Source organism: Schistocerca americana, chromosome 3, assembly GCF_021461395.2.
Source record: "Schistocerca americana isolate TAMUIC-IGC-003095 chromosome 3, iqSchAmer2.1, whole genome shotgun sequence".
Lineage (NCBI taxonomy): Eukaryota > Metazoa > Arthropoda > Insecta > Orthoptera > Acrididae > Schistocerca > Schistocerca americana.
The window spans coordinates 182,680,260-182,705,413 of NC_060121.1; the positions used below are offsets into that span (position 1 = coordinate 182,680,260).

A 25,154-nucleotide genomic window follows, 5' to 3' on the forward strand; every position below is an offset into this window, starting at 1 on the left:
CCACATTAGGCAATTCAGTTGAAGAGGAATGGATATCTCTAAAAATGGGCAATCACAGAAGTTGGACAGACAGAAATAGGGACAAGGATAGCAACAGAACACAAACCTTGGGTAGCAGAAGAATTACTTCAACTCATCTACACAAAAGAAGAGTAGAGCAATATAAACCACTTAGGGACAAAATAAACAGGAAGAGGAAGGAAGACAAGGCAAAATAACACCAGGAAAAATGTGAGGAAATCAAAAGAGAAATGATCGTCGGGAAGACTGATTCAGCACACAGAAAAGTAAAAACAACCTTCAGTGAAATTACAGATAATGTTAGCAACACAAAGAGTGTAATGATGATTCTAGTGTCAAATGCAGAGGAGAGACTGATGAATGAAAAGGGCACATGGACAGTCTCTGGGAGGAGGAGGACTTGTCTGACGACATGAAAGATGAAGAAATGGGAGTCAATATGAAAGACATAGGGGGACCAATATCAAAGTCAGAGTTTAGCAGAGCTTTGGAAGATTTCCTATCAAATAAGGCAAAGTGGATAGACAACATTCCTTCAGAATTTTTTAAATAACTGAGGGAAGCGGCAACCAAACAAATGTTCAATCTGACGTGTAGAATCCATGGGACGTGAAAACCTATCATCCACACAATCCCGAAGGTAGCAAGCAAGGGCTGTCAAGTGTGAGACCTCTTGCACTGTCAGCTAGAAAAGAAGAGTGGAAAAGAAAACTGAGGATTTGTAAGATGGCAATCAGTTTTGTTTTTGAAAAGGTTAAGGCACCAACAAGGCAGTTGTGATTGAAGCAAAACTTGAGAAAAAAATCATGACACCTTCATAGGATCTGTCTACACAGAAAAAGCATTTGACAATGTAAAATGGTGCAAGATTTTTGAAAACCTGAGAAAAGTAAATGCAAACTTAACATAAAAATTGTTGGCTGCAAATTAGAGGAGATTAAGGAATTTCACTACCTTGGAAGCAAAGTAACACTTGACTGGCAAAGCAAAGGGGACATAAAAAGCAGACTAGCATAGGCAAAGAGAGAATTCTTGGCCAAAAGAAGTATGCTAGTGTCAAAAATCGGCCATAATTTGAGGAAGAAATTTCTGAGAATGAATGTTTGGAGCATAGCATAGTGTGGTAGTGAATCATGGACTGCGAGAAAACTGGAAAGGAAGAGAATCAAAGTATTCTCAGACGTGATGCTATAGAAGGAAATTAGGTAGACTGATAAGTAATGAGGAGGTTCTTCACAAAACTGACAAAGAACACAACATATGGAAAACATTGACAAGAAGAAGGGAGAGGATGATGGGAAATGTGTTGAGACGTCATGGAATAACTTCAATGGCACTTGAGGAAACTGTAGAGGGAAGACAGAGATTGGAATATATCAAATGAATAACAGGATGTTGGGTGCAAGTGCTATTGAGGATGTAGGCTGCAAGTGCTACTCCGAGGTGTAGAGGTTGGCACAGGAGAGGAAGTCGAGGCAAGCCACAGCAAACCAGTCAGATGACTGATGATGCAAAAAAAAGTGTTATCGAGAGTGCAGGCATTACTGAAAAGGCGCCAGGTTTTCAACAGCATCTTCTGATATGCTCTTTAGCACATATTTTTGGATTTTCAGTCAAGGACGACAGTAACAGGATACAGAGGTAATAAATGAAACACTAAAGCAGAAGCACTCTTTAAACTGTTAGTGAGAGAACAGTGCCTCTACCCACTGTATAGATGTCTGGACAGACACCTACATTACTGTTGACTTGCAACACACAATGGGTGACTATTTGCAGTCCTTTAAGATCTCATCATTATTTTCTTTTCTTCAATTGGAAATGTGTATCATTGGCAAGTCATACGATATGATACTGCACCAGTCTTTAGACAACCTTTTAAACTCCTCAACAAGTCTCAAGTAATTCACTTAACTTACTCAATATATTCTATATTCATTTTTAAAAGTCCCAAAGGAGCACTCATCTTCTTTTTTATTTCATTTGCACATTTCTAGTAATGTGAAGTTAAAAATCATGATGTATGTTCTGATGGTTAAATATTGTATTCTAATGTCTATGATTTAATTATGCACTTATACTTGGATACTTACTGAATGAACATTTTTTTCATTTGATGTTTAATTTTTTTAATTTCTGGAAACAGTATTTCATGGCTTTTGGCAGCCACACTGTTGGGCTAATTTCTTGTGTAGCTATTCAATCAACCACCAATGCATTAGACAGACTATAGAAGATGATACTGTATTGACAGCTCATACACCTCACACTGTGACATGATGTGGACACCTAAATCTAACAGATGTCAATATCCCACAAAAATAAAATCAAAAATTAAATTGTTTCTAACTTTTCTTCAAAGATCCTGTGCTTCTACAGCAGCTGATGCCTAGAAATAATACAATACCTCCTTTCTGGTCACATTCTCTTTTATTTTGCCACATTTCTGCCTCCTTCTGTAGTGGCAGTCTTCTCTCTACTTGACTGCCAACTCATCATGAGTATTTTCTACATGATTTACAATATTTTGAAACATGTCCCAAACTGCACTTTGGTTTCTTCCTGTTTCTCTACAGTTCCCAAACTACACAGATAGCTTCCACAAACTTAAGACTGTTCCACCTTAATAACATATTATTAACTTCATATATGCATCTATTGTTGATAGGTACAGTAATTAACCCTATGATTCAACAAATGTACAAATTGCTTTTAACATGCATGTTATTTCAAGCTGAAATTTTTACACAAATTTTGGAGCTGATAACAAGCCTGCAGAATAAAAAAGTAACACAACAATGCGAGAGAAATTCAAAACTAATCTCCTTCCCTCAACATATTTGAAAGTATAAAAGTTTCTTAACTAACGCAGGCACCAATATGCATAGATAATATGTACAGGACATGATCAACCCATCAGTCACCTTTAAATGTATAAGGCAATTCTTCTCTCGCCTTTTCCATCAACTTCTTTCTCTCCATTAAGATGTCCTTGATATTGTTAATATTTTGTTTCACGGTAGACTTCTGTGCACTTGTATGGTTTGGTTGCTGAGAACTGGATTTCTTCTCACTGTTTTTCTTTTCATTGCCTGTAAAAATAGAATATTACTCCAATAGACCAATTCTTTCTTCAACTGTGCAACTGTAGTGGATATTTTATATTCACAGGGTATAAAAGGTGCATAGCTGAAACTTGTTACAATGAAAAGGGCACACAGCTTTACACACTTTTGGTCTTGACTGAGCTAACCTACAGAAACCTCAAACAATTCAGCATACCTTTGGCACCGCTGTCATCATCACTCTCACTGTCTTCTTTCAAGTCTGATAGGTTGTCCTCTTCACTGCTATCACTTGCAACTCTTTCACCATCATCCACATTTGTCTCTTCTTCTTCATCATTATCATCATCATCATCATCATCATCATCACCACCATCACCACTACCACCAGCATCACTGCCACCACCACAGTCATCATCAACACTACTTTGATTATCATCATTGCAGCCATTACCATTATCTGTGGATACAAAATATAAAAAAGGTGAAAAAGGAACATCTACAGTGAAATGCTGGCTCAAAGGAAATTTATGTCCCACATGGGCAACATAAAAAATTACCAGTTTTCTCTGCAACACCTTCATCACCTTGTAGCTGGAGTTGCCCATCAGCAGTGTAGGTCAACATGGTATCCTGGCCACTCTCAAAGTCAAACCTTTATTTTAAAAAACAAAAATAAAACAAGGTGAATTCCAAATTTTACTCCCGATTTGCTTAAATTATGAAGTAACACATTTAAATATGTTTCTGACACAAAATACATTTTATATAAGAGAAGTGAATGTTCATTAAAGCTTCTGAAAAAAGTTTTCAGCCACCTCAACTTGCCATGACTTTATGCTGGTGTTCTCTGTTCAACAGAGCCTACAATAAAGAAGCGATCAATTTTAAGAGCCACCAATAGCTGCTGATGAAATAAACCCTTGTTGGCTACCAGTTTTGGTCAGCTAATCATCATTATGTAACATTCATTGACAGTATTTAAATCAATCTGCACAGTATTGTTCTTGCCAGAGCACCAAAAAATAAAATGAAGCACCATCTTGTGTCACTGAAACTGCAACAAATAGTAAAATGTAATTTTGCTGCTGACAGCAGTTTCAGTGACACAGGACAGTTTCTCTTTAATTTTAGTAAATTGTAATTTTAATATTGATGGCAGTTTCAGTGGTTCAGGATCTTCTTTTACTATTACTGGAAAATAATTTTACTGTAGACAGCAGTTTCAGTGATGCAGAGTGGGTTTTTTAATTTCGTTTTTTTGATGCCACAGGAAGAACAATAGCCTGAAAGCTGATATAAGTAATTGTATGTTCCGTAATGGTGACTGGTCGAACAAAACCGGGAAGGAATAAAGGCTCAGTCCATCGGCAGTTCTTGGTAGTCCTTACATATGAATTTTTCAAACATTTATGATACACAAAAAATTTATACACATTACGAGACTGTATTTCATGTATATAATATGTGATGAATTGGTTACACATACGATAACAGCAAAATGTCATTTCCATTCTGATACCAAAAAGGAGTATCTTCTGACCAATGTAGTGTGGTACATACCACACCGGTTCCTGACAACAATGATTTGGAAGACTATAAACATTTCTCCTGTACAGCTCAAACAATTGAAACTCCACATAGGAATATCAACAATGTAGGAAGAAGACAGATACTGTAGCTACTTACTGCAAAGAAGACACATTAAGTTGCAGACAGGTACAATTAAAAGGCACTTACATAAAGCTTTCAGCCACAGCCTTCATCAGCATAAGAGAAACACACACCACTCATACATTGCAAGCAAGCACACCTCATCCACACATGACCACAAACTCTAGCGTCTGGGGACAGTATGCTAGCCAGAGATGCTGGAGTTGGCAGTCAAGTGTGCATGAGGAGTGTTTCTCTTTTGCTGATGACGAATGAGGCCACAAGCTTTATGTAAGTGTTTTTTATTTGTGTCTGTCTGCAACTTAACATGTCTTCTTTACGGTAAGTAACAATCTGTATTTTACTACATTGTTGATACTCCTGTACAGCTGTTTGATTAGATCCAGGTAACGGTGACTGGCTTTGCCAGTCCATGCTAAACTATTGCTCATTACAGACACTCTGAACATCTCTTGTGACGTGGATACTGTATGGTTTGTAACACTGTAGCATTTAATTAAGTCACAATGTTTTCTGCAACTTATCTTCATAAGACTATCTTCTTTTGATCCTAGGAATCATCTTTGATATCTGTTACAAATGTATGTAAGTGCCTTGAATGCTGTATGTAGGTATCAAGTAACTGGAGGTAATCTTTTAGCTGATCAGTCAGCAATGAAAGTTGAACAACATAATGACAATTCCACCTTTTTAAAGTTCCAATGAAGGCTTACACGTGCTATTTTTGTAGCTTAAAAGAAAATAATTGAGTTATTTCAATACCAAACACAAGTACATAAGACACATAAGTTAAGACAAAACACAAAAGCAGTAATGCTACGCAATTAACAACTAACTATTCCTGCTCAACTCCATTTTTTAAAATTCAGTGTATTCACAATTGTAAAAAGCCGTCAAACAAACCCATCATCTAAATCATCAGCACTCCGTAGTCGTGAATTTGCAGATGTCAATGTTCCTTTTTCAGATGGATTGAGGCCATGCATTCGTTGTAAGCGTTCAGCTTCCAATTTTTCTAAACGCTCCTTCTCCTCTTTTGCCAGTTCATCTTCTGATTTCAAACGATCTGATGGCTAGAAAACATTAGATCAATTATGTATGTAATTTTGAAGTCATTATGACAATGAGAAATAAGAGTTATGGGTGCTACACGTTAGTAACCAAGCAAATTCTGATCAGCTTTATTTCAGAAGTAAAAATTAATATGTTGATGTGTGTGTGTGTGTGTGTGTGTGTGTGTGTGTGTTTTCCATCTGTGAAGAAAGCCTTGTTGGCTGAAAGCTCATTTTCTGACAGTCTTTCTGTTGTGCCTATTTGCAAATCAGCATCTCCACTGTATGGTAAATATGGTAATGTACAGACAGATTGCTTGTCTCCACATACCTTTCCACGCGCTTCAAATATGAGTTGCTTCATTACTGTATCATATGAATCAGGTTTAGAAACTTCTTCATTGTTGACTAATGCAGCTCCAGTTTTTACGGTTGTTACTATGGGAAGAAGATCTTTCCATTCACTGTCCAGCTTCTCGGTGAGCTCAATTGTTTGTTCCCTGTTCCTTTGCTTCTCAGCTTTGCGTTTCTTTGATTCAGCTATAAGTTCTTCAATTAAATCCTTCCTAGTTCTTTTGTTTTCATCAGCTTTCTTCAAAACACCACCACCAAAATGAGCATCTTCTACAAAATTAGCTGTAACAATATAATGAAGACATTTTCAATCTATTTACAGTAATCTACTACATTAAGTCATTTTGTATGTAAGTGCATAAAAAGATGAGACAAAAGTATCAATGAGCAGTCCAAACATTAAGCAACCATCACATATAACTCTGCATCAGCATATTCTCTTCAAGAACTGATTGTGGTTCACTACAGCTTGACACCAAGTAGGACCACAAATGCCAGTGGTCTGACATAAGTAAAAAAAGCACCAGACCTGTGCATTATGACGACCTAGCCATTTTAGAAATTGAGCCATGTGACCACACACAATACATAGTGAACTACTGTACAATTCTATCATACAAAGCAATAGTGCTACTCAATATGCAATGAATACTTTTTAAATTTCTTCCATTTAATTATTTGTGTTTTAGTTTAATTATTAAAGTGTAAGGTCTTGGGTTGTACTAAAATTTTAAGGGTTTTGTATGTATTTCTAAACCTTTTAGTGGCAGCAAGTTGGGTAATTGGAATAAACTATAAATGTTTAATAAAAGACAAATTAGAGGTACCGGAAAGGTAAAGATCACCACTTTTAGCACGTTAGGGACCTGCCATAACTAAAGTGGAATTTATTACGAGTAAAGGAGATGACTCACCAAAAGGCAGAAGTGCTACGTCATTGACAGATACACAAACAAAAGGTACAGAACTTAGCTAGCTTGTCCTTATCCCTGCCCCAGTAGCTATTTCGTGTCAGCTAGTTGTGTGCTACCATCTCACACCCTAGCCTGTAAAATTGAGTACCCAGGGGTTTGCCACTTGCCCCCTCTATCTGCACCCCTAGCTAGCCCATATATGGCTCCCCACTCTTCCACGAGCAGCTAGAGACATTTCCCCTCCAACCCCCTCTCTGCCTCCCACTTCTCTCCATCCCTCACTCACTCCCTCCTGGCACCATCACCTCACCCCAGTACACTCATCTTGCACCAGGAAAGAGTTACCAGTCGACTGAGCACAATGTAGGGAGACAAATGTGTGTGTGTGTGTGTGTGTGTGTGTGTGTGTGTGAGAGAGAGAGAGAGAGCGCGCGCGCGCTCGCTCCTACAAGCTTGGAAAAGGAATTTCATTCCTAAAGCTAGCTACGCTCTGTACCTTTTGTTTGTGTACCTGTCGACAACGCAGTGCTTCTGCCTTTTGGTGAGACATCTCCTTTATTCCTAAATAATTCGTAATTCTCAACCAAAACTATCCATACACTATTAAAGTGGAGTTAAAATCACCATCAATTAGGGACATATGAATCACTGGCACAAATGTAAAGAGCACTGAGAAATTAGACAGAGCAAATACCAAGTTCCAACATTAGGTACTAAGAGATGTAGCATAGTGGCACAACTCGCAATGCCCCGTGCAACAGCTGTAAACTGAATAGAATTTCCCACATTGTCATAAAAGAAATAATATTGCGTAACTGACTTTTTCGATTCAAGTACACAGTTCAAATGGCACTGGAATTAATACAAAAGTAATTCAAATTCGTGCTATTAAGCTAGCGCTACTGTGGAACTTAACAGACTTGAAGGGTGGAGTTGGTTGGTGCTACAAGTTTATGAAGTGTCGTGGACTTAGCACGCAAACCAAAACCAAAATATCTTAGAAAATGCCACAAGAGCATGAAGAGGAAAAATATTATCTTTCCATCACTTTATTATTTAACACCAAAAGCAAACCAGTGTGGAACTATGCCAAACAACGAGTACAGACCAAACTCCTCTGACATTTGATTGTCGAGTAACAGAACTGTTGCCATGAAAGGTGCTAGAACTGTATTGATAACAAGTGGACAGTACTAAACCTAATCCAGTGATCATTTTCAAGTGATAAAGTCACAATCTTCTGAAATATAGCAAGGCAGTGGTGTTCACATCAATGACAAGGGCTGGATGGATGTGGCTGGTATGAAATTATGAACTAACAGAGTGCAGGAAAGAAGGAAGGTGCTTAATTGAAGTTTTTTCTTCTTTTGCTAGATTAGTTTAGTAGTCAATTGAAAAATTCTGTGAAAGAGAAATTGAGACAGGAAAATACAGAAGCTTGCTGTTATTTAGAGAGGACAGACTTGACAATTGCAATCTCCTGATGTCTCGATAAATAAACTATTTAAAGTGTATATGAGTGAGGAGTGGAACAAAGGGATGACGAGTGAAACCCAACATGAATTCACTCGGAAGGGACCTTTAAAACAACCTACAATCAAACACGTGTGTCACTGGATAAAACAGTTGACTGAGAGAAGACATTATTGTTAAATATTTCAAGAAGTGTGGCATAGGTAATGTTATCAATGGCAGTAAAGACCATCTTATATATGAAGAGGACAACAATGATGACAAAGAGGAGGAAAGGCGGCAGAAGAAGAAGAAGAAGAAGAAGAAGACGAAAAAGGAAGTTCAAATGACAATTTTCAGGGATTTTAAAGGTCAGTTTGGTTTTATAAACTAAGAACTTTTTCTGTCTGGCTTTTAAACCTAATAATGGAACTATGGTGCATCCTATAGTCCATAGTGTCTTATAGTTCATAAAATATGGTACTCACGGGGACTGCTGTCCTTGCGAGTGTCTCTCATAACCAACAACAATGCCACATATGATTCAAGACCACATTCCATATATAGTCGGCCTCACAGCTCATCTGTTCAGGCATTTAAGGCCAGTGACAACAACTATTGATCATTCACTTTTTGTCCACCTATATAGAAGACAGCGAGCACTCATCAGACAAACTTACCAGCTGATAATGGTCACTATAACTCCAAACAGGATGTTACTAGTTGGTTACATACTTCAGTTCAGCTTGCAGTCGTCATCTCCCAAACTGAGCTCACCAGTCTTATGGGACTGGGAACATATTGGTTATTCTAAACAAATGTAAAATTGTAAAATGGTCACACGATTTAATGTGTATCAGTATAGTCTTGACAGAGTAGAGGTAGAAACATGTTAAGGACTTTTGAATGTGTATGAAGTTACAAATTGAGCCTACAATACAGACCCAATGGTGGCAGAAGCTATAAATCAGCTGCAAGGATTGCTCCAGCATTTGGCCGAGCAGCAGGCACAGCAGCAACAACTACAAGATCAACTTGACACATGCCATAACCAGATGTATCAGCTACTTCATAGCACAGAATCCACAACTCCCAGTGTTCCAGCATTCCAAACCAGCAAAAGAGGATCAGTAGTCATAACTGAAGTGACAAATTTAGCATTCTGAATTGTGTAATATAATGAACTCATTGAGTCTGTATGCAATTTTTTTTCATTCCTGGGTTGATCTGTGAAGAAATTTTGTGCTATTGCAGAGTCATTAAAATTTCAAGAAAAATGTTACTATTAGAGTCTTATTTTCAGAATCAGACTTAGATGGTTGAACTCGTGCTTAATTTTTCTGCAGTAGCGTAATGAAACAGAACAACTGTGTGAAGCTTAGATAGCAGAGAAGTCTACATCATCAGCCACAAATGAGCCTCTACATGCCAGGAATGCCATGTTTTCTATGCTGATTCATTGATTTGTGATGTACTTGGAATGCACACAAGTCTGGCTCGAGATATTAAGGGACTCATCATTAGAAGAAATGCTTACAACAGGTCAGGCATATGAAATAGCAAAGTCATCCAACAGTCAATGACAACAACAAACTGAAATAGTGGAATTGCATTTGGTGTAATAATGTCTCATGTCCGAATGGTTTACATAACCCTAAGTGGCACAGTTTTTTAATTCTTCACTTCTGTGTGTGACCTATCACAATCAGAGCCACATATCAAGTGTCTATAGCAAACAGTAAAACAGACACTTGTCCACCTCCATAGCTGAATGGTCAGTGTGTTTGACTGTCAAGCAGAAAACCCAATTTCATTTCCCTGTACTGTCAGGGAGTTTTCCTTAGTGGGAGAATGGGAACAGGTTCCATTCAGCCTCATGATGGCAACTGAGAGGCTACTTGAATGAGAAACAGTGACTCCAAGGTCTTGGAAGCTGACAACAGCAGAGAAAGCAGTGTACTGGCTAGATGCCCCTCCACACTGCACCTAAATGATGCCAATGGCAAAGGATAACACGGCAGCCAGACAGCACTGAATGATCCACCAGGGCTGGAGTGTAGAACTCTTCAGTGGAAGGGGAGAGGGGGAGGAAAAAAAACTGGTGCAGTTCTCATCACATATGGAAATAAAACATGTTCACAATACATAACTACTCTTAGGCCAATAGTCTTCACAAACTGTGCATAATAGTATTACTCAACGAAAAGTGGTATTCCAACAAACAGCATCTGCATTAACATAAACACTATAAATTAGTCTCACCACTGTTGACAGTAGCAAAGCTTTGTTTGGTATTATTTTGTAAACATACCATTCCAATCAAAGCCCTGTTTGTGGCCAACACCACGTACAAACAAGTGTCTTGTATCGCAATGTTTTAGTAGTGACACAAAATGCAGTAGCCATTTTTTTCCTCAATGCTTTCACTATTTTTGGGCTCATTATCCAAAACACTGTTAACCTCAGATTACACAACACCATCTACATAAACCTCCTTTCTTTTTTTTTTTTGCGAGCTGTTTGAAGTGCTCATCATACTGGAGTCAACAGCAACGCCAAAATTTTATAGTTGGGCAGGTAATATTTGCTATCAAGAATTAAATTTAGTACAAACCAGATCAGCAGGTTCATCATGAAGCCTTTGAACTAGTAACCTCCTATAGTTCAACTATGCCTCTAATGGTAATTAAGAAACCTAATGGCAACGAATCACGGACTGTGGGAAAACTGGAAAACAAGAGAACTAAAGTGATTTGAGATGTGGCGCTACAGAAGAATGCTGAAAATTAGGTAGACTCGTAAGATAAGGAATGAGCAGTCTTGTTGCAGAAAGGAACTCGTGAAATACCTGGAAGAAAGGCAACATTCTTTTCTTGAAACACTAGCAAGAACATTTAAAAAATCAGCATTTGCAGCTGACTGCAGAGCAATTCTACTGCCACCAATCTACATTTCTTATAAAGACCACGAAGACAAGGTAAGAGAAATTAGGGTTTGTATGGAAGCATGCAGATAGTCACTTTTCCCTCACTCTGTTAGTTTGTGGAATGGGAAAGGGAATGCCTAGTAATGGTTCCAGGAACCCTTCACCAAGCAGCATATGCCACTTGTGGAGTATTTATGTATGTAGATGTATCCGATTGGGCTTGATTATAATGTTGGCATCATTAGCAAAGATAACTTCATATTGTGAAGACATTGTTTTATTGTCTGTAGTCTGTGGGTTTCTTAATGCATCACTCTCCATGCTTCCACTTAGGCAGGATGACCTCTGATACCATAATATTTTAGCTTCTCCTGAAAAATAGCATGAACTCCACAATCAAATGCTTTTGAAAAGTCACAGAAAATACCAGCTGGCAATAGTTTGTAAACTGAAGAACAGCATGCTCTGTGGTGAGACCCTTTTGAAATCCAACATAAGACTAAGTATCTTACTTTCAGTGTGGTGTGTTATGCTTCTTGCATGTACAATCTTTTTCCATATCTTCAAGGAGGAGGAAAGTAGTGAGATGTGATGGAAATCATTACTATCTGTTTTACTGCCATTCTTGTAAAGGGAACATATGGATACTGACAAAATTGGTTTTAACTAATGCAAAGAAGTGTATCCTAACTAATTTACCAGCTTACCATCTAGCTTCCCTGGCTCATCTTCTTCATCACTAGTTCGAGGATCATCAAATTTCTCTATTTCACTGAGAGTTTGTCCTCGGTGGGTCAAAACTTCATCATCTGCTAGATTAAAAATTGATTTCTGTATGTAAAACAGAATCAATATATTACAATATTACAATGGAAAGGGCTGTTAACAAACAAAAATGCTACAAATGTTTTCCTAAGTTTCCTGCACATTTTGTCTTAATAGAGGTTTAACTAAAGGACAGAATGATGACAAAATCATAAACTTTAAATTATTAATACACATATGCCACTTCTCTACATTTACATCTACAATCTCACCTTTGAAGAAAGTTTCATTTTCAATAACCCCAGATTAAAATGGCTATTGCACAAAGCACCCAAAACCCAATTTTGTTCAGGCTGACGATTGTAACTTTGTATTTGGGTTGTAATTTAAATTATTTTATCATTTACTCATGTACTTTACAAGCATAATGAGATAATCATTTCCAGAAATATAGTAAAATGCATGCAGTAACATATTACAAACCTTTCTATGCATCCTCATTTTTTCTGCAGCAAACCTCGCCATTATTTTGTCTTCTGCTGTCATTGCAGTATTTCGTTCTCCTATTCTAAGGTCAAAGAATTTATTTGCTTTGTCCTTGCCACGATACTCTTGCAGCAGAGTAGATTTTCTCTGGAAACATACAAAAAAGTTCAGAGAAGTTAAAAAAAAAAACAAAGTTTAGCCTTTCTTTGGACTCACATTTGTGGTCAATTACAACATTTTAGTATTGTTTTATGCAAAGTAATTATTAAGACATGAAGAAATCAACAACATTAGCTGCTAGAGGCACTAATGTAAATCAAGGTGAGGACGACCAACTGATCACTTCAGTGCAGAGGCACACCACACTCAAACTCTTATGAGAATTGGTGAAATGCCACAAGTAACGAGGATAATGGGCAAGGCACACTATGTTAGTAGTGTGTAAATAAGTTGAGAATTTGGATCTGATGGGAGGCAACCTAGGGCAGTCCATACAGTTGTGCTGACCACTGTATGTGGATGGCCTAGTGGCCAGTGCATCTGCCTCGTGAGCAGGAAACCCAGATTCAAATCCTGGTCCCGCACAAATTTTCAACTTTCTCTATTCATTTATATCAATGCCCATTAGCAGCTGATGTAATTAATTCATTTGTATTTTGATTCATAATACCTGCAAGATCAAAATGTAGACATGTCTGAAAGAACAGACACGACATATATAAAAGTAAGTATTACTGCAGATATCCATGTAAGTGCAAACCTCTAGCCACCTATGTGTCTTTCAGATTGGTTGGCAGATTTTCACTTCAAATTACTGCATCAAATGGCCACCACCCACCTCTCCTTGAAATCCATCATGTCAAACAGGTGTACTCTTATTGGAACATTTTTCAGTGTTCAGGATCTGCTGGCATAGTTGGGCATCAGCCATAGGTGAGACTTTGCATTCAGCAGAGGGCATGCAGCAAGCTGTCCCTGAAATCTTGTCACAGGGTGCTGAGATAAAACCTTAGTATTCTGCAATGCAGCACTGGGCTGGGTTTTCACATGCAGAGGCACAACACTGCACCTCCACAGCCACCTATGTGACTTGTGATGGACTGATTCACAACATGGCTGGCCAGAGTGACTATAAATTCTCCCCACTCAACCAAGTGCAGCACTTGTTCCTGGACTTTCGACCCCAGCTGGTGCCATGACAGTCTGCATACCACCTGATGGTCCAATGTGGGGCCAAGCAGCTTCAATCTCACCAAGCAGCATCATCAGCTACACAAAGCTGCCGGTATACAAACCGCTGGCTAGACCCAACTGTTCCAGGTCCTGACACTCCGAGGGTCCTGGGTTTTGTGTCAGGTTTCTGCATGCCCGACTGGCTGTTTGAAGCCGCCAGCAGTCCAGGGTAAGCTTGCCAACTGCCATGATGATGCCATCTTTGCATTAGCAAGGCCACTACACTGGCCAGTGCTATTTCGCTGTGGCAGCACCCAGCTGCTTCTGTGTCTGCACATGCATTGTGGTGCCATGTGCACTGCCAGTGTTATGATGAAGTAGCTGCTGCTGCCTTGATGATTACAGGCACCACCAGGATATAAACAGTGACTTCTCGTATCAAAGTCATCCCAAATAAGGAATGTTGATACTGATTGAGTTTTCCTGACTCCACCCACACTGTGACGTTGGTAGAACATAACCCATAGTTCCCACATGAGCCATTCTGGGGCAGGAGCAGACTACTTGGCTATAAATGGAGTTGACTGCCACAATTAGTTAGTCTCCTGAGATGCACTTCCTCTGCCTTGAACCAGCAGGACACAAAGCTTATTAAATGCTACAGATGAAGCAAGCATCATCTGTATAAATGTAGATACAAATCACCAAACAATGTCGGAAAATAACTACACAGCCACTAGACACAGTTCACAAATAACTTGTCATTTCTTGAAATGTTGCTGGGAACAGCTCAGTGAGATTCCCACCTCACACATAAAAATTGTACCAGAGAAGGCAGTATACAATTATGAAGCAAGTATGTAAATGTGTTTTACACTTTTACAAAAGCAGCAGTGACAAATAGGAGTAATGATCTCTCATATGCTTTGTATAATCAGAGCTTCTTCTTCTTCTTTCTTCTCTTTTCCAGTTTTTTTTCTATGGGGCCAGTATTATTACATGGGTTTTGGCATTGTTAGTAATAGTTGGTGGCCAGATGCCCTTCCTGAAGCCAGAACTCTGCCCAGCACAGAATTTGTGTACCTCAGTTGTCTGTGTCCAGAGTAAATCATGTGTTCAATTGTGAGCACTGCCTAAACATCTGTGTGGCAAGTATCTGAGAGGTGGGTCACAAGTACCTACTATTTGCATACTTGGATGTAGGACAGTGTCTAAAAAAGACATCCAGGCTGGCCAGCTCATCTGTCAAGGCAGATCTGATCTGGGGCAGTCTCATCTCTCTGAATCCCAGAACCATTGCACTCACGTGCTCAGCTTTCCAGGCGGGTCATATTAAAAACCTAAATCTATAAATCACAACCTACTAAAATCCAGTACTTCTACAGCCAAGTTGATCCCTGACAGCTGCAGTGGGCTGGGCGTGGCAGCTTCACGGGACTACCTCAACAAATACTGTAAAGCAATTTTGGAAACGTCTCTATGACAATCCCTCAGTGTTGTCAGAGGTATGGAGAGGGCTACTATTTTTACCTGCGGCTATTAGCGCTTCACAGCTGAAAGAATACAACAGTGTTGCAAGCTATCTAGGATCTTCTTAGCCTTCTCGAGTATATGTAATTTTTGAAAACTTGCATCGCATTGACTGGAAGCAAGTTCCAATGATTCTAGGGTATGAAAGAATAATCTTTTTTTTTTTCCTTTTTTTGAGGAGATCACCAGTAGTTTGTATGGTTATATGCCACCCATCATAAAGTCTTCTTATATGCCTAACTCTTCACTTCAGAGTGGCAATGACATCCCTAATTATTTCTTAGGTATCCCAACTGGTGGAAAAATGCTTGTGTCAGACCACAAAAAGGTGAATATTTCTAACAGAAAAATGGGGAAACAACTGCCTCAATTCTCATTCTGCCTTCCTCTCAAAAATTTTGGCATGTGAACATATTCGCACTCTTTTAACATAGAATACTCTAAATCCTTTTACTCAGTCCCTCTTTGTAGTTAAGATTTCATACTCAGCTTCTCATCTCACTGCCACTGTCTGTGAATGTCTCTCTCCCACTGTCTCCTTTTTCTCCCATTGTTTTACAGTATATCTCACTGTCTCCTGTCTCACTTACACTGTCTCCTTTTGTCTTCTTTCCCATTGCTACTGGCTCCACCATACCTTGGCAGGTTGAAAATTCTGCGGGGTACAACTTACATTTTCACCTATATCCACATGTTTCAAATTTTGGTCCAAAATGCACCCTCCCTTATACCTACATGGATCCAGACCCCCCAAGCCTATGTATGGTCCCCACTCATCTGTATGTTTTATTTCCGCTGTCTCTTCACTGGTCATTCCATGTCAAATTAATGACACTCATTGTCTTACACTTTGATATAACTTTGTATATTTATTCCTATTATGGATCTAATTAAAGAACCAAAATATTTCTGCCTAGTCTCATACTGTTTATATCTTACAGACTGTTAATTGTTTTTAATTTGACAGACTTTGGTTGTCGGGTGAAGTAAATACAGTGTGTTCAAATATATATTTTATTTCTTCCTTATTTACCAATAAATACCAATAAAATTTCATTTATGTATGCACAAACATGTTAAAGAGTTCAGAGAAATGTGAAATAACATCATGAAACTTCACATGGTCACGAAAAAAAATCATTAATTGCAGTTTCCAATTTTTCTTTAAAGCGAACACAGAGACCCACTCTGCAAGCCATCATCTGGTGCATGTGGAGTGTAACTTATAGCATAGCTAGTCATTTCCTTTCTCATACACGTGCAGATGGAGCAAGAGAAAAACAAGTGTCTATATGCCACTGTATGATGCCTAATTTCTCTTATCTTATCTTCATGGCCCTTAGGCGAAATTTACACTGGTGCAGCAGAATTATTCTGTAGTCAACTTCAAAATGCCAGTGATATAAATTTTATCAGTAGTGTTTTTCGAAAATGAAGTTCTTTCCCCTCCAGAGAATCCCTTTTGAGTTCAAAAAACATCTACGGAATAGCCGTTTTTTGATCGACTCTGGTGATGACAAATCTCACAGCATGCCTCTCAATTGCTTCAATATCACACACACACAGTTGATACGAAAATGAAAAATGCACCACGTTGTAGGGCATCTGAAACAATTATTTATGTATCATCAATACACTTCTACATGTGAACCATTTGTAGCATGAAGAATATCGAGTCTATATTCAATTTCTTGCCAAGTTCTTTGTAACATTTCCTCTGTTATTAATGCAATCACATTGGTGATACGATGCCGCAACGTAGGAATATCATCCGCTTGGTCGCATACATGCGGTCCTTCACGAATCCCCACATGAAGGAATCAAGCAGAGTAATGTGAGGTGAACGTGGTGGCCAGGCAATGTGTCCTCCGCGTCTGATCCAACAATTGGGAAATTGCAGCGGAGCTCCATCTTGTTGAAAAATGATGTTTGGTTGCAAGTCTTATATCTGAGGGTACATAAACTGCTCCAACATCTCCAGACACACTACCCCATCACTGTTTGTTCCGCAAAGATGAACGGTCCAACAATCCTGTAATGCATTAGCCCACACCTGACGTTTAGTTTAGGGCAATCACAAACATGTTCAATGACAACGTGCGGACTTTGCAAACCCCAAATCTGAACATTATGCCTATTAACCCTTCCTGATAGATGAATGGTTGCCTCATCTGATGGCATCCATATCAATATGCTGCAGCATATTCGCAGCAAATTTTTGTCGGCACGGTTTGTCGTTTGGGATGAGATGTTGCAGAATTTGCACTTTGTAAGCACACATACGAAGATGCTGGTGAACTACACGATGTAATGTAGGTCGAGGTACATCAGGTTGCCTAGATGCTTGACGAGTTGACTTATGTGGGCTTCTGAGAAACATTTGTCTGATGTCTCTTCTGAAACTCCGTAACATGCATTGCCAGAATGTTTCAGAACACTTCCTGTTGCCAGAAAGTTCATATGCCATTCCTTAATTGTTTGCACAGCAGATGTATCACATTCATACACACGGTGATAATTTCTTTGCACAGTACTCGGCAATTTTGTTTCTCAAAACCACACTACTGCTTGCGTGCACTGCTGTGGAGTCGCCATTTTCACTTCATGCAACCATGCTGCACTCTGGTGATGATACTTGGCACTTCTGATGCAGGAATATAAATTCTTTGAGAAGCTCTACAATGTGGTGTATTTTTCATTCTTGTATCTACTGTAGTTTTTCTCTCCTGGATCTTTGAAATCAGGGATGTTTGAGTGGGACACCCTGTACTACCCAGGTTCCCGGAACATACCCCACTTGCTTTTCTTCATCGGATGTAGTTCCAGCATGGTGGAGCACCACCTCTCTTTGAACCGAGGGTTTGTGAACACTTGGATCAGTCACTCCCTGAAAAGTGGGTAGGCAGAGGAGGTCCTGTTTGTGGTCAACATTCCTCCTGATCTCAATGCACTACATTTCTTCTGGTGGGGCCATGTGAAAAGTCTTGTGTACAAGACACCTTTCAAGACTTAAAATGATTCCTGGCAAAAATTCTCACTACCTTCAACATTGTTCAAATGGCACCAGGCATATCAGAATGGATACAACAGAACTTTGTGCGATGATGTCATGCCTGCACTGACACCAGGGGATGCCATTTTGAAAAACTATTGTAAGAATTATTGTCAATGTAGCAGCTTGTGAAACTTGTGTAGGTAAATAGAACTCAAATACTTTACTGTAGGCTTAGTTTTTTGGTCTCTCTGACATCAAGTTACATGTGCTGTTACTAGTCTGTCAACAAGGGAAATTATCTGAGGGTATTGGGAAGTGTTCTGCAGAAACTTTGTACATCATGATCAGGGTTCGGAAGTTGGGGCCAATACTTTGAGCACTGCACAAGGCTAAGGCAGCACTTAAGTAGATTTTCACTTACACCTTTTGAATCTGTCGTTTCCAGAATAAGTTCCCTCAGCTCAAATTGATACACTTACTCTTTTCCATCAATCCTGAAAGTCTGTAACATCGTCATGGAATCACCCTGTACAGACAACAAGAATGGTCCTACCACACCTCCCAGAGGCACTCCTGATGATACCCTTGTCTCTAATGACCACTCACTGCCAGGAACGATGTATTGGATTTTATTACTTAAAACGTCTTCATGCCAATCTCATATCTGGTAATCCATTCTGTATGCTCAGGCACCACAGCAAATGCTTTCCACAAATCTAAAAATGTGAGATTGCCTATTGGCCTTAATCTATGGTTCGCAGAGTACCAAGTGAGAAGAGGGCAAGCTTAGTTTCACATAATCGATGCTTTCTAAATCCAAACTGCTTTCTGGACAGAAGCTTTTCAGTCTCAAGGAAATTTATTCTATTTTTATTGCCTATCCTAGAAAATAGTTCAAGCAAGTGGGTCCACATCAGACAGGATTAACTGAAGACACTGAACAAATGGGCAGCAGCACAAAATGCCACAACTTTGTTTTACCCACAGCATAAAATCACAGACATACCGAGAAACACGAACAGATGCTTGAAGATAGACATCCACTGGTCCGCTAAAGTGCACTTGCAAAGTTTCAACAATTAGTACAAAAATGTGTGCACACAACCCCCCCCCCCCCTCCACCCCCAAGCACACAGAGGAATGGGAAGAAACCCTGATTTGCAGTATAATGGGAAAAGTCCTCTGCCACAGTGGTTTGCAAAGTTTAGCTTTGGGTAACAAAAGCAGGATTAACATTTGCAAGGCATACTTGCAGATTTTACAAAAAAAATTATGTTCACTGGCACGTGATTTGATGTAACCTGGTTTGATTTTGCAAAGGTCATATATTCATTGGGTGTAACTACAGTTCACAGTCAACTTTAATGTGTTAGTATGAACTATACATCATAATTTGCGACATGGCTTGTGGTAAAACAGAATTTCTTCTCAGAATTATACAGCAAATCGAATTATTATTCCAATGCATCTGATGATTATAGCAGAAACTAAATGGGTCAGCAGTAATTGCACAAGGAAAGCAAGGGAGACCAGGCTTGAATGTCCCATTGACTAGAGATGATGCTCAAGCTTGGATAGGATCTGTCTTGTGCACTTAGTCCTCTGTGATTCTGTTGTCCGTCACAGCATTTACTTACATAAGTAAGTCATCTCTTACATAAGTCATTCCTCACATATTATTTTGAGGTTGTACTAGCATCAGAACAGGATTAATGTTTGCACGCAGCATGAACAATGTAAACAATGAAATGGCATCCTATTACTCTAGCCAGGTAACGGCATGACAGGCCACCAAATTTTTTCACAGCAGGCCGGACAACAACTGAGAGAATGAAACTTCCTGACAGATTAAAACTGTGTGCCGGACCGAAACTCAAACTCGGTCCGGCAAACAGTTTTAATCGGTCAGGAAATTTCATATCAGCACACACTCCACTGCAGAGTGAAAATTACATACTGGAAACTGAGAGAATGTCAGGCCATACCATCATTCTGTGCTATACCTAGATACAATAATTTAAAACTGAAAATGGGAACTTTAAGGCACATAGCAGGCAGGTGGTGTCCTATTATTCTAAAAATAATATTTATGATGTCTTCTTGTTTTAAAAAATAATATTTAAATTTAAATTTATCACAATAGCCTATCTCGTGTTCCATATGGGTCCACATCGAGCGGCCCATATGTAGATAAGCTCCCCACTCGACCATCTTCAATTCTGATGAAATTTTTATAGGATGTACCTATAGGACTTAAATGAAGCACTGCTGAATTAGAGGTCCATATGTAGAATGGTTGGACCACTAGCCAACTTTGTGTAAAGGCTAGTTTTCTGACATTGCGATGTAAATGAATGAAATCATCAACTTTTTTTACCATTGCTCGGTATCCAAGAGACCTGTCATGCTGAAATTTTGTGATCCTGTTCAACTTTTTGGGTACAATAGGTCAGCTGTAAAATGAAAGTTAAAATTATAGTAAATTCATCATAATGTGCTATCAAAATGGCTAATAAATCTTGTCATAACAAATTTTGACTATACTTCATTGACTTGTATCTACTGAAAGAATCTGCAATATAATGATGAGTCAGTTTTTGAAATCTGATCTTCAATAAAGTCCTCAATAGTCATCTGCTTGGTTTCTAACGTATTTCTATCAGTGTGTACCCACTGTCTGAACTCAGTGGTATAATCTGGATCACTGTCTTCAAAACTGCTTTCTAAAAACTGTTGCAGAAGTTCTTTTCCTGGACAGATTTCACACCAATGAATCATGCAATCTTTCGATTCCAAATCACACACTGTTTTAACAATCAGGCTCTTGTAATTTTCTTTAATTGAACTGCCTTAAAGCAGCAGTTTTACATTTTGGTGTAAAGTGAAAACACAGGTGGTTCATGGTGTGGGTTCCTGTAGTCATGTCCTAGTTCATGAACCACAGGCAACGTATGAGTGGCCAAGTAAGTGGTCCCGACAGTCAGAATACCAGTTACTTTGGAATAAGGCTGCGCATCTCGGACATATTCTGAGTCGTGATCACCTTTGTGCTCATACGGCAAAGACTACCAAATCCACCGGTTAGTCCCTCAGCCATTAGGGGTGAAACCCAATGGGACTCGGGGCAAGTAAGGCATGCAACCTGCTTCCCTGGTACTATAAATATGATGCTGGCAACAATCAGAGCAAAATGCCTTGGACCTTTGGAGGTGACGGAGTCCCACCTCTAACTGACAAACCAGGGACTCCTAAGATACGACTTGGCAAACAAATGGTAATGAGATGGGGAGCTATTAATATCAATGGGGGCTACTTTGGGAAGAAGGTAGAGCTGGCACAGGCTGCAAGTAAGATGGGGCTGGACGTTTTAGCTGTTAGTGACATTCGGGTAAGGGGTGAGAAAGAAGAGGAAGTGGGAGAATACAAGGTCTACCTGTCAGGAGTCAAAGCAGGAATAGCACAATGGGGTGTAGGGCTTTACATCAGGAAAGAAATGGAACCCAGCGTAGTTGCAATAAGGTATGTAAACGAACGACTGATGTGGATAGATTCGACAGTGTCTAGCAAGAAAATTAGGATTGTGTCAGTATATTCGCATTGTGAAGGAACAGATCAAGATAAGATGGATAGTTTTTATGAGGCACTCAGTAGGACAAGGACAGTGTTCTGCTCATGGGTGATTTTAACGCCAGGATTGGAAATCGAACAGAAGGGTATGAAAAGGTTGTGGGTAAATTTGGAGAGGATATGGAGGCCAACAGGAACGGGAAACAACTCTTGGATTTCTGTGCCAGTATGGGCTTAGTAAACACAAACTCCTTTTTTAAACATAAGAACATTCACCGGTATACTTGGGAAGGCAGGGGAACCAGATCTGTCTTTGACTATATAACAACAGATCAGGAATTCAGGAAGGCTGTGAGGGACACACGTGCATTTAGGGGATTCTTTGATGACACTGATCATTATTTAATCTGCAGTGAAATTGGGATTGTGAGGCCGAAAGTGCAGGAGGTCAGGTTTATATGTAGGAGGATAAGAGTGGAGAAACTTCAGGATAAGTAAACCAGGCACAAGTACATAACAGCGATCTCAGAAAGGTACCAGTTAGTTGAATGTAGTCAATTACAGTCATTGGAAAAGGAATGGACAAGGTACAGGGACACAGTACTAGAAGTGGCTAAAGAATGTCTTGGAACAGTGGTGTGTAAAAGTAGGATGAAACAAACAGCTTGGTGGAATGACACAGTCAAGGCAGCCTGTAAAAGGAAAAAGAAGGCGTATCAAAAATGGCTACATACTATAACTCAGGTAGACAGAGAACGTTATTTTGAAGAAAGAAACAAAGCCAAACAGATAATTGCAGCATCCAAGAAGAAATCTTGGGAAGACTTTGGAAACAGGTTGGAGACTATGGGTCAAGCTGCTGGAAAACCATTCTGGAGTGTAATTAGCAGTCTTCAAAAGGGAGGTAAGAAGGAAATGACAAGTATTTTGGACAGGTCAGGAAAACTGCTGGTGAATCCTGTGGATGCCTTGGGCAGATGGAGGGAATATTTTGAAGAGTTGCTCAATGTAGGTGAAAATGCGATCAGTAATATTTCAGATTTCGAGGTAGAATGGGATAGGAATGATGGTAGAAATAGGATCACATTTGAGGAAGTGGAGAAAATGGTCAATAGATTACAGTGCAGTAAAGCAGCTGGGGTGGATGAAATTAAGTCGGAACTCATCAAATACAGTGGAATGTCAGGTCTTAAATGGCTACACAGGATAATTGAAATGGCCTGGGAGTCGGGACAGGTTCCATCAGATTGGACAAAAGCAGTAATCACACCAATCTTTAAACATGGAAACAGAAAAGATTGTAACAACTACAGAGGTATCTCTTTAATCAGTGTTGTGGGTAAAATCTTCTCAGGTACTGTTGAAAGGAAAGTGCGAATATTAGTTGAGGACCAATTGGATGAAAATCAGTGTGGGTTTACGCCTCTTAGAGGTTGTCAGGACCAGATCTACAGCTTACGGCTGTAGCTTATTGTCTGTTCTACGAGATTATGGAATAGGAGACAAACTTTTGCAAGCAATTAAAGGTCTTTACATGGATAGCCAGGCAGCAGTTAGAGTTGACGGTAAATTGAGTTCATGGTTCAGAGTAGTTTCAGGGGTAAGACAAGGGTGCAACCTGTCTCCACTGTTGTTCATATTATTTATGGATCATATGTTGAAAACAATAGACTGGCTGGGTGAGATTAAGATATGTGAACACGAAATAAGCAGTCTTGCATATGCGGATGACTTAGTTGCGATGGCAGATTCGATTGAAAGTTTGCAAAGTAATATTTCAGAGCTAGATCAGAAATGTAAAGACTATGGTGTGAAGATTAGCATCTCCAAAACGAAAGTAATGTCAGTGGGAAAGAAATATAAACGGATTGAGTGCCAAACAGGAGGAACAAAGTTAGAACAGGTGGACAGTTTCAAGTACTTAGGATGCATATTCTCACAGGACGGCAACACAGTGAAAGAACTGGAAGTGAGGTGTAGCAAAGCTAATGCAGTGAGCGCTCAGCTACGATCTACTCTCTTCTGCAAGAAGGAAGTCAGTACCAAGACTAAGTTATCTGTGCACCATTCAATCTTTCGACCAACTTTGTTGTATGGGAGCGAAAGCTGGGTGGATTCAGGTTACCTTATCAACAAGGTTGAGGTTACAGATATGAAAGTAGCTAGGATGATTGCAGGTACTAGTAGATGGGAACAATGGCAGGAGGGTGTCCACAATGAGGAAATCAAAGAAAAACTGGGAATGAACTCTATAGATGTAGCAGTCAGGGCGAACAGGCTTAGATGGTGGGGTCATGTTACATGCATGGGAGAAGCAAGGTTACCCAAGAGACTCATGGGTTCAGCAGTAGAGGGTAGGAGGAGTCGGGGCAGACCAAGGAGAAGGTACCTGGATTCAGTTAAGAATGATTTTGAAGTAATAGGTTTAACATCAGAAGAGGCACCAATGTTAGCACTGAATAGGGGATCATGGAGGAATTTTATAAGGGGGACTATGCTCCAGACTGAACGCTGAAAGGCATAATCAGTCTTAAGAAAACACAGACTGAGTGGGTTTCTGCAGCATCTAAAATGATGCACCATTTTGGACTCAATTCACAAAATTTAGAAAATCCAATTTCAGGCCCATGCTGAAGTCGATATGCTGCAAACATTTCTTTCAGATTATTCAAAAGAAAGTATTTTTGCATCAAAACTTTCTTTCCGTCTATTCTAACTGATACATACTCCTTTTTACCTGGGCAAATTCGGCTAAATTCTTCATTTTGAAAAAAATGTTATCAGTCTTTCTTTTACAGCATCTGGAATCTTCTTGCAATATTTGTTCCTTGGCAGAGTTAATACACTATTTTCTGCCTTTAACTTCCTATGTGCTTTTACTATTATTTCTGAAACACTAAATTCTTGTATTGTCTCTTTTATAGTCCAACTTTGATGTACTAATGTCAAAATCTGCAATTTTTCAGGCTGCTTTGACAATTGCAACTATTCTTCCATTTCATTAATGAGCTGTTTATAATCTTCACTATCAGTATGTGCCTTACTCATACTAGATATTTGAAAATCTGTTGGGTTGAAGCCACTTGAGTTTCACTTATTTTCTGTTTTGCATAACTTTTGGCATCTCTTGTTATGCTCCCTGAAATTTTAGAGGGGAGACCCCAAAATCAATTACACATG

At 39.3% G+C, this 25,154-nt stretch overlaps 1 protein-coding gene across 1 annotated transcript in view; it reads right to left on the reverse strand.

Moving 5' to 3' along the window:
* The window catches only part of LOC124606959 (nucleolar protein 14 homolog), a 52,175-nt gene that overhangs the window by 22,417 nt on the left and 4,604 nt on the right, over positions 1–25,154 (reverse strand). Inside the window, exons 2-8 of the mRNA XM_047139097.1 lie at positions 12,707–12,856; positions 12,166–12,289; positions 6,144–6,448; positions 5,664–5,833; positions 3,647–3,741; positions 3,304–3,546; positions 2,946–3,113 (exon numbers count right to left, since the gene is read on the reverse strand). Coding sequence (XP_046995053.1) covers positions 2,946–3,113; positions 3,304–3,546; positions 3,647–3,741; positions 5,664–5,833; positions 6,144–6,448; positions 12,166–12,289; positions 12,707–12,856 — 1,255 coding nt within the window. The remainder of the gene's footprint in view (positions 1–2,945; positions 3,114–3,303; positions 3,547–3,646; positions 3,742–5,663; positions 5,834–6,143; positions 6,449–12,165; positions 12,290–12,706; positions 12,857–25,154) is intronic.